Source organism: Macaca thibetana, chromosome 15, assembly GCF_024542745.1.
Source record: "Macaca thibetana thibetana isolate TM-01 chromosome 15, ASM2454274v1, whole genome shotgun sequence".
Classification (NCBI taxonomy): Eukaryota; Metazoa; Chordata; class Mammalia; order Primates; family Cercopithecidae; genus Macaca; species Macaca thibetana.
This window is the reverse complement of record NC_065592.1, coordinates 64,953,440-64,964,284: the sequence shown is the minus strand read 5'-3', so window position 1 is coordinate 64,964,284 and position 10,845 is coordinate 64,953,440. Positions and strand designations below refer to the sequence as shown.

At 40.9% G+C, this 10,845-nt stretch overlaps 1 protein-coding gene across 6 annotated transcripts in view; it reads left to right on the top strand.

Moving 5' to 3' along the window:
* CCDC171 (coiled-coil domain containing 171) overlaps nt 1-10,845 on the top strand; it is a 380,335-nt gene continuing 369,490 nt past the window's right edge. For 5 of the 6 annotated variants that reach the window (XR_007719876.1, XM_050761632.1, XM_050761631.1 and 2 more), the window contains exons 1-2: nt 1-96; nt 6,748-6,903. Coding sequence is in view for 5 of the 6 variants with exons in the window: in XM_050761632.1 (XP_050617589.1) it covers nt 6,860-6,903 (44 nt within the window). In the remaining variant the exon portion in view is untranslated. Of the gene's footprint in view, nt 97-122; nt 439-6,747; nt 6,904-10,845 lie in introns of those variants that run through there. The other variant, XM_050761630.1, reaches the window with a different exon arrangement.

Here is a 10,845-nt window from a genome sequence, read left to right as displayed (position 1 = left end):
CCGCTCCCCAGCAACGGCGCATGCGCCCGTTCGTCCCTCAGCGAAGGCGCGCTGCTTGGCGGGCGGGCTCTTCCAATCCGAGCCAGCGTTCTCGGAGTACGTATCCCGGAGCTGCAGGCTGAGGGCTGCGGGAGGCGGGAGGAAGAAGTGGGGCCGGGGTTGAGTTGGGTTGACCTGTGAAAGTCTGGGAAGGTCTGCGAGAGAAGCCGAGTGTTTTCAGCTCCGGAAGTGGCAGTTGTAAACTTCACCTCCCGGGGGCTCGTCCCCTCTTGTACCCCTTTGCTCTTTGTACCCCTCCTCCCGGGTCCTAGAGTCCGTCGTGTTCCTACAGTTTTTGCTCTTATCCCCGTGGGCTGCCTGAGCCTCCTTCTATCCCTGAGACTTCGAGCGGCTCTTGGGGTCTTGGGTGTGCAGCATGGATCACGCGAGACCCCTGAGGTAACCGCACGGTGTGGGGGCTTCGAGGCGGACGACCTGGGAGGGAGGTGTTGAGAGGGTTGTAGGGGCCCCTGAGTGAGTTTGGGGCGGCCCTGGGACTTTTGGCGTCGCCTTGGGGCACGCCTCCAGCTCCTTGGGCTGGGTCTCCCCGCCCACCTGGAGGAAGATCTGCGTGGAGCATCCTAGCCGGAGATCGCTGCCGCTGTACCAGAGCGCCGGATAGGGACCAGAGGGGAGGCAGAGGACCGAGACTTGGAGCTGCTTAGGTTTACTGCTGCGGAGCGCTTTCCTTCTGTAGAATCAGTAATCCCCTCGAGGATAGGTACCACGTCTTTCTGCCCCCTCTCCCCTTTTTAAATGCCGGCCACACACTAGACACTCTACAAATGTTTGATAAACGAGAATGAGTTGTGCTAGACTGTCACCTGCAGCTTCTGCCTATCCTCCAAGTTTCAGAGTCTGAGAGACTTAGAATCTGAGTCGGCTGTGCGTTTTCCCGAAGCTGTAAATTTTCTGCAGAAATGGAGCTTTTTGAATTTTTTTATTCCATTATGATATTGATCCTAGGAAAATACGTATTTCATGTATACATTTTATGTAAATAAGATAAATAGGTCTTTATTAGAAAGAGTTGGTGTCCAGCTCTTTTGAATACATGACATACCGATGTTTTATGGTTTTCATAATATTGGAGAAAAGAACATACGCTTTTGTCACTTGTTTTGTTTAACAGCTAGTGCCTACTCTCAACAAAACAATGGTAGAGCAGAAGATGAACATGGTTTTTCATAAAATGCAGAGGAAACAAAGGCTGTGCAAGCTGCTAAGAGGAAAGATGAAGGGCATAGTCTTAGTTTGTAGCGTTCTATATTAGTCTTGGCTCAGCCATTTATGAGCTGCGTCCCCGCAGGCAAATCACCTAACCTTCCTAGGTGTTAGGTTCCTTATCTGTCAGATAAGGAGGATGGACTTAGTCTCTAAAGTCTCATTTGATTCTAAAACGTTTTGGTTGTCTCAGTCCCTTGGTCTTAGTCTTGTTTTGATGTTAAGAACCAAACTTTCCCTTTAAAGGTTCATTATGTAACTATACTGAAAAACACTTCCAACACAGGTGTGGTTACTAATGAAGACAGCATTGCATAGTGAAAGAGGATGGACTTAGCCAGATGTGGATTTGAATTCTCATTCTCTGGCTGTTTTTTTTTTTTTTTTTGAGATGGAGTCTCGCTCTGTCCTCCAGGCTGGAGTGCAGTGGCGGGATCGGGGCTCACTGCGAGCTCTGCCTCCCAGGTTCACGCCATGCTCCTGCCTCAGCCTCCCGAGTAACTGGGACTACAGGCGCCCGCCACCATGCCCGGCTAATTTTTTGTATTTTTAGTAGAGGCGGGGTTTCACCGTGTTAGCCAGGAGGGTCTTGATCTCCTGACCTCGTGATCCGCCCGTCTCGGCCTCCCGAAGTGCTGGGATTACAGGCGTGAGCCACCGCGCCCGGCCTCCTGCTGAATATTTTTACACGAATTACTCAACATCTCCAAGCCTCAGTTTTCTTATCTGTGAAATGTGCATAATCTTACAGAGGTGAAGGGATTAAATGAAATAAGGAATGCTGATCTCAGTATCTGGCATATAGTAAGTGGCTCAATAATAGGAGTTTCCATCTTTTCATCCATCCATCCGTCATTTTTCCTCTGATCTGAGCAGACACACTAAAAGCTGAGTACATTTGGGATGACCAACTGAAGGACTCAGATGTGAGGTAGAAAAATTTTTTACCAGTAGTGGCTCCGAAATCTCAAGTAGATTCGCCTTTCTGGCGGGCACCTCCTCTCAGGATGTCCGGATCACTGATCCCTTGACCTCAATTACCCTTTAATCTATTTTAAAAAATGCTTCTCATTGATGAATGATATACATAATATCCCATCATCTATTTTAGTAGGAATGATGAGATTAGTTCAATTCCACTATCAAAAAAAGATTATTAATACATTAACATAAAAAGCTAATTTGAACCTTGCCTTTCTTTATCTATCACTGCTACAGGATGGCCTGGTTTTGGTCCAGACCTGTGAAGGTGCTATTTGGATTGAGACTCGACTGAAGGTCTGAGTAATCTTTTGTTCAGAAGACCATGGCTTGTCAGTTTGGATATGGGGAAAAATGATATTTTTAAGAAATCTCTAGCAAAGAGCAGAAATACTTCCCTGACAAGTGAGGTCTTACATGCTTCCCTGGATGGGATGAAGTGTGTCTTGAGGGCCAATAGCAAGGCACAGAGCAGAGCTCTGTAGTCAGTTAACTTGGGTGTAAATCCTGACCCTCTCACTAGAGATGTGAGAGATGTGACTTTGGGCAAGTGATTGAATATCTGTAAGCCCTGGTTTCCTCATGTATAAAGTATGGATATTAGCATTATCTTCCCCTTGGGGTCGGTGTAAAGTGAAATGAAATAATATGTAGAAAGTTTTCAGTATAATGCCTGGAGAAGGGACTTTTGTGACAGTTGGAATGATGACAGCAGGGAATGACTTTGTGTCATACAGTTTGTTCACAAATAATGATCAATTGAATATTTTCAAATGGAAAGTAATATTTATAGTTAAATATTGAAGAAGAGAAAGGCTGATTTTGATTGCATGTCATAAGGAATTTTTAATTACTCACATAGTTTGGCCAAATTGTGTATTTTAACTTTGTGGAAGTTTCAAGTAAAGCCAAAAATAAATACTCTTTAAGGGCACTGCAGTTCTTTAACTTAGCTTCATATTCCATTGACATTTTCATTACTGTACTGTAACTCCCTACTTGACTGTCCTCATCATTCCTTGCCTTTTCACCTGGTGGAAGAAGAGGAAGGAGGTTTTACTGCACCTTCTCTGCCGTGCTCAATTGCATGGGAATCCTATCATAGTTCAAATTGAGCCACTGACCATATCAACTTTGGTCCTTCATTGATTTAGTCTTCCTAGAACACAGAGAGAGGTAAATCCTCTTTCTCTATGTTATCAGGAGCTGATGTCAGCAAGGAAGATGAAGTAAATTAAAAAAAAAAAAGAAGACTTAATAAAAGACACACAGGCAGAGCTGGTGTGGAAACCCATTTTCCTGTCTTACCTGTCTGTTACTCAACTTTTTTTCACCTTAGGTTCAAGATGCTGCCTGCAATTGTTTGCCATGTGGCCTCTTCCATAGGCAGTTCACAGCATGACACTTTGCTTTTTTTTTTTTTTTTTTTTTTTTTTGAGATGGGGTCTCACTCTGTAGCCCAGGCTGGAGTGCAGTGGTGCAATCTCGGCTCATTGCAATCTCTGCCTCCTGGGTTCAAGCGATTCTCCTACCTCAGCCTCCCGAGTAGTTGGGATTACAGGTGCTCGCCACCACGCCTGGCTAATTTTCTTTATTTTTAGTAGAGACGGGGTTTCACCATCTGAGCCAGGCTGGTCTTGAACTCCTGACCTCGTGATCCACCCACCTCGGCCTCCCTAAGTGCTGGGATTACAGGCGTGAGCCACTGTGCCCGGCCTGACACTTTGCTTCTTTAAGGCCAGCAGGAGATTGTCATTCACTCTGCTAAGATAAAAGTCTTATATAATGTAATCATAGGAATGGCATCCCTTCATCTTTGCTGTATTCTACTGGTTATATATCAATGAGCTAGAAGTAGATGAAACTTGCTCCTGAGCTATGGAAGATGCTATCTCTCTAGAGGACCATTCAGATATGAAGATGTTAGATGCCAAAATAATGCACTGAAGTATGATGATTAACTTTATTGAAACAACTTTATTAAAAGTTTGATAACTTCTTCTTCCCACACTTCTCTGCCCAATATACAAAAACATGATTAGGGCCCTAACTATCTGAAATTATTTTCCTAAGAGATAAATAGAGGTCTGTTTATGCCTGTTGTGCCACCTGTGTGTGTGTGTATTTAAACTTTTCAACAAAACAGGAATATTTCATGTACGTGCTTTTGTGCTTTGGACATTACTCTTAAATACAGAAGGGTCCATTCCTTCTAGGTTCTAACTCTTACTTTCATTCCGAAGGAAGTTTCCCTGGGGTCTGACCTTTAGGAGCATGGTGATAAGGTGACAAGATTTTGGGACAGTATTTGAAGAGCTTGATAGAGATTCCTTGGTGCCCCCCACTTAATAGCTGAATGGCTTTGGGCAAGACAGTTGAGCCTCTCTGAATCAGATGAGTTTTCTTAAAAAGGGAGGATAATAACCCTCAGGTAAGGTAACTTACAATTCAGCTTTATGTGTTATCAGTGGCCTTGTAGAAAGAACTTAGACTTCAGTGTCAGAGAGTTATGAGTTGGAATCTTGGTTCTGTAAGTCTGCGACTTTTTCAGGTTACTACTTTTTTGTTTGTTTGTTTGTTTTTGAGACGGAGTTTCACTCTTGTTGCCCAGGCTGGAGTGCAATGGTGCGATCTTGGCGGACTGCAACCTCCGCCTCCCAGGTTCAAGTGATTCTCCCGCCTCAGCCTCCTGAGTAGCTGGAATCACAGGCATGTGCCACCATGCCCGGCTGATTTTGTATTTTTAGTAGAGACGGGTTTTCTCCATGTTGGTCAGGCTGGTTTAGAACTCCCAGCCTCAGGTGATCTGCCCGCCTCAGCCTCCCAAAGTGCTGGGATTACAGGCGTGAGCCACCACACCTGGCTCAAATTACTGTTAATCTCAGTCTTGGTTTTCTTGGTAGAAAAATGGGATAATCCTTACATTGCAGTGTTGTAAGGATCACAATTCTATATATAAAATACCAAGTACAGTGCTTGACGCTGTAGTAGGTGCTCAGTAGATGAATGATGGTGAATTCATTTGTCTACCACTATTTCCCACCTAGTCTTTCAGGTCCCTAGAGAGATGGGATCTCCCCATTTCCACATCATCTTGGCCAAAATTCCAGCCTCTGTCCTAGGTCAGACTGTTCAATCAGCCACGTGAATCACTGTTGTAAAGATCTTTTGGATCTATATGTAGGAGCTGTTAGTCAGTTCTCAGCACTGAGATACAGTCTCCATCTCGGTCTGCTTATTTGTTTTATAGTTCCTTTTTTTCCGTTGATCTCCTTGAGGTCTAGATATCTCCATACACCTACAATTTCACTTATCAATTATTTATTACAGCTTTCCCCTAGACTGAATCACCCCAAGTATCACTCTCTCCCTTCCTTTATCAGGGATCATTGTATTTTTTCAGAGAGTTCTGTGTTTAGTAATATAAATGGGTGGTGGCTGGGCACTGAATATGTGCTGAATATATTACTGGATTTTAAATATATGAGATTGATACAGTTATTCCCTTTATATGGTTGAGGAAACAGGCCCAAAGAGTTTTAAGTAACTTGCCCAAAGGCCACATACTTGTAAGATATTTATTAGAGTCTTAATTAAGATCTTTCTGAGTCCAAAGCTTACGGTCTTTCTTAGGATTCCGAACTTCCACTAGGGACACCAGGAGACCCTTTTGGCATATTTGTATTTGTGTGTGTTTGGGCTTAATTATTGTTTTTTCTCTGTTTAAAATGTTTACCCAGAGACTCCTAACACTGTGGTAAAGTAACTTACTTTGGCTCTGTATAATTTCAAATATCTCCTGTAGAAGAAGGTTCCAAAAGGTAGGCCAGAGTAAGTGACAGATACTCTTCACTTCCCTTCTTCCTCTTTGATTGCTTGGGAGAAGGACTTTGAAAGTTATCATGTGATCTTTTGGTTGGGAGTACCTTGGCATCTTTGATGTCTCATTTATGAAAAAGGCTTTGGGGACCCAAAAATGTCCCTGGACTTCATTTTCTTTCAAACTGAATTTTATGCCCTAGAGATAGGGCACTGCATATTCTTTTTATGTTTTCAAGAATAAGTTTTTACTATTTAGATAATTTGTTTTTCATTTGAGAAAATAATCTAATAGTTTCATCATTACTTCTTTCTTATAATAAGGAACACCTTTTTAACATTTTGTCATTGTTGTTTTCAATCCTTTTTATTTTAAAATTGTTATTAGACAAAAATATTTTTTAGAGATGGTTTCACTATGTTGCCCAGGCTGGCCTCGAACCCTGGGCTCAGGTAATCCTCTTGCCTCAGCCTCCCAAGTAGCTAGGACCACAGGGGCATACCATGATTCCGGCTTCCAATCCTTTTTGAAAGAAATATAGTAAAACATTATAGCTTTTTGGAATACCAGTATTCATGTGTGTTATACAATAATTTAAAAAATACAAATAAGCCAAAAAACAAGAAAAATCTCCAATACTATCAGGACTCAAACTGCTATTGTATCATTTACTGTTTTAACAGACCTTAGATCATCTAACCTGTAAGCCACAGACAACTTGGACAATTTTAATCACCAAGAAAGAAATATGTCATTAAGAAACAGCAGGATATTTTGAAAGAGTTGGAAAACATCATGAATTTGAATACTTTAAGTAATGGCACTGGTGATACCCAAAGGTAAGCCTCTAGTCTCTCCTTTTAGTTGAAGAACGTTTTTAGTTGCAAGGATCAGGGAGAAGTCAGTGGTTGGTAGAGCTAATTGTTAGAATTCTCATGGGATGGTAAGGGGAGTAGAAATTCTGTGGGACTGAAGGAGCATGAATGAAGCCTCATAAGAATTGGAACTGAATCTAGAGACTTTATGGGGATTTTGTGCTCCTTTATTAATTTGGACCACAAAAGTCCGTGTGTCTGAACTTCCTCCTGTTACTAGAGACTTGCTTGTTCTTTTCCACTACTCTAAATCTTTCCATTGTATTTTTTCTTATTTACAATTCTGTTTTGTTTTCTTTAACCTCTGTGGCTTTAATTCCTCTTTCTTCATTGGCCCAGCTCTAATTCATGGCTACTGTTTAAGCATTCATTTAGTCTTAGCTCCCGTGGCTGTTTCACTTCCTTACTTGGTATCTCTCAGTTTACCCTCCGAGAAGTAACACCTAATTGCTGTTGCTCATCTTTTTTGTACCATTGATTTCTGCCTTTGGGTGTGGCGCCTACCTTTAGTTCATTCACCTTTGGTGGGTGGAGTCTATAATATAAAACTGGATCAAGTAGGGTAGTGCCACTCTCTCCTAAGTGTGCTTTACAAAGAAATAAGTACTGAAATTAAAAGTAAATGTTTAGAAACTTTTATAGTCATGTAACAGAGTAATATTCTGTTTGCTGAATCTAAGAATAAAACATTTGGGGTTGTATTCTGTTTTTAAAATTTCTTTAAAAATAATGCATTAAATATATTTTACAAAGTTGGGGTGAAGATAGTCCCTCCTCATATTTAGTTTGAGAAGGACTGATCTAGACTGCCTTTTCAGCAAGGACATGTGGGTGGGACAAGTACCAAGACTAACACGTAATTTACCCATAAATTTGCTACACAAATGTTTTCCACTTAGCTTTTGAAGCTACTCACCCCCTAATTTTTTTTTTTTTTTTTTTTTTTTTTGAGACAGAGTCTTGCTCTATCGCCCAAGTTGGAGTGCAGTGGCGTGATCTTGGTTCACTGCAACCTCCGCCTCCCAAGTTCAAGTGGTTCTCCTGCCTCAGCCTCTTAAGTAGCTGGGATTACAGGTGCCTGCCACCACGCCTGGCTAATTTTAAATATGTATTTAAAAATTAGAATATTTCACCTTATTTAGTATCCTGCTTTTTCAATTTTGGGGAAACTTCTTGCCACATCAATATATCATAATTTTAAAATTTTTATGAAGTGGGATCTTGTTATGTTGCTCAGGCTGTCTGAAAACTCCTGGCCAGTCCTCCTGCATCAGCCTCCCAAGTAACTGGAACTGTAGGCATGCACCATTGCCCCAGCTTGTCATAATTTTTAATGGCTAAATTACTTTTTATAATTCTAGAATTTGGATACAGTTATTTAAAATCTACTAATCTACTTTGTTTCTGTAGATTTGCCTTTTCTGAACAATTCATATAATTGGAATCACATAATATATGGTCTTTTGTGGCTTCTTTTACAGGGCATATTCCTGAGGTTTGTCAAGTTGTAGCATGTAGCAGCACTTCGTTTCTTTTTGTTGCTGATAGTATTCCATTGTGTGGATATGCCACATTATGCCCATATACCAGTTGACAGACATTTGAGTTGTTTCCACTTTTTGGGTACTATGAATAATGCTGCTGTGCACATTTGCATATGTCTTTGTGTTGACATATGTTTTTGTTTCCCTTGCGTAGATTCTTAGGAGCAGCAATGCTGTATTATATAGTAAATTTATGTTAAAATTTTCAAGAAACTGCCAAATTGTGTTCTCAAGTGGCCTGGATCATTTTATATTATCACTAGCAATAGTTGAGGGTTTCAGTTTCTCCATATCCTGACCAATACTGGTTTTTATCTGACTTTTTCAATTTAGCCATTTTGGTGACTGTGAAGTTGTATGTTATTGAGGTTATAATTTGAATTTTCCTGATGATTAATGATGTTGAACATCTTTGCATGTGCTTTTTGGTCATTCAGATATCTTCATTGGTGAAATGTCTCTTCAGATCTTTTGTTTATTTTTAAATTGTGTTATTTATTTTCATGTTATTGAGCTTTAAGAGTTTTTGTATATTTGGAATGCAAGTCCTTTATCAGATATCTTATTTGCTGGCCTGGTGCAGTAACTCATGCCTGTAATCCTGGCACTTTGGGAGGCTGAGGTGGGTGGATTGCTTGAGCCCAGGAGTTTGAGACCAGCCTGGCCAACATGGCGAAACCCCATCTCTACAAAAAAATATGAAAATTAGCTGGGCATGGTGGTGTGCCTGTGTGGTCTCAGCTACTCCAGAGGCTGAGGCATGAGAATCATTTGAACCTGGGAGGTGGAGATTGCAGTGAGCTGAGATCCTGCCACTGTACTTGAGCCAGGGTGACAGAGCGAGACTTTGTCTCAACAACAACAACAAAAAAGATATATGATATGCAAACATTTTTCTCCTGTTTAGTGGCTTGACTTTTCATTTTCTTAATAACGTCTATGGAAATGCACAAAGTTTTTAACTTTGATGAAGTTCAGTTTATCAGTTCTTTTCCTGTAGGAGTTGTGCTTTTGGTTTTGTATATAAGAAATCTCTGACTAACTTAAGGTCATGAAGATTTTTCTTCTATGTTTTCTTCTAGAAGTTTTATAATTTTAGCTCTTATATTTAGTGCTCTATTTTAAGTTACTTTTTGTGTATGGTATGAGGTCAGTGTCTAAATTTGTCTCTTCGCATGTGGATAGACAGTTGTTCCAGCAGCAGCGTTGTTGATAAGACTCACCTTTCCCTATTGAATTGCCTTGGTACTTCTGTTGAAAATTACTTAACCATGTGTAAATATAGGTTTATTTCTAAGTCTTAACTCTGATATATTGATCTACATGTCTGTTCTTTTTTTTTTTTTTTTTTTTTTTTTGAGGTGGAGTCTCACTTTGTGTCAAGGCTGGAGTGCAGTGGCGTGATCTCACTGCAACCTCTGCCCTCCGGGTTCAAGTGGTTCTCCTGCCTCAGTCTCCCGTGTAGCTGGGACTACAGGTGCCTGCCACTGCGCCCAGCTAATTTTTGTATTTTTAGTAGAGATGGGGTTTCACCATCTTGGGCAGGCTGGTCTTGAACTCCTGACCTCATGATCCACTGGCCTTCGCCTTCCACAGTGCTGGGATTACAGGTGTACATATCTGTTGTTAATCCAAAACCACATTGTCTTGATTACTGTAGCTTTATAGTAAGTTTTGAAATTAGGAAGCAAACGTTTTCCCATTTGTTCTTCTTCAAGATTGTTTTGGCTATTTTGAATTCTTTGTCTTTCCAAATTTTAGGATTAGCTTTTCAGTTTCTGCAAAAATGTCTGTTGGGGTTTTAATAGGGATTATATTGACTATGTAGAGTAATTTGGGGAGAATTGCCATTTTAATAATGTTGAGTTTTCCTTACATGAATGTGAATATGGAGTGTCTTTCCATTTGTTTAGCTTTTCAACTTCTTTCAACAACATTTTGTATTTTTCAGTGTAAAAATCTTTCACTTTTTTTTTTTTTTGAGACAAGATCTTGCTCTGTTGCCCAGGCTAGAGTGCAGTGGCATGATACTGGCTCACTGTGGCCTCAAACTCCTGAGTTCAAGTGATCCTCCTGCCTCAGCCTCCTGAGTAGCCAGGACTACAGGCATGTGCCACCATGCCTGGCCAATTTTTTTTATTTTTGTTGAGACAAGATCTTGCTATGTTTCTCAGGCTGGTCTTGAACTCCTGGCCTCAAATGATCCTCCTACCTTGGCTTCCCAAAGTGCTGGGATCAGGCATGAGCCACCATCCCTGGCCTTGCATTTCTTTTGTTAAATTTATTTTATTCTTTTTGATGCTGTTATAAATGGGATTGTTTTCTTGATTGTTCATTGCTAGTATATAGAAGTATAATTGAT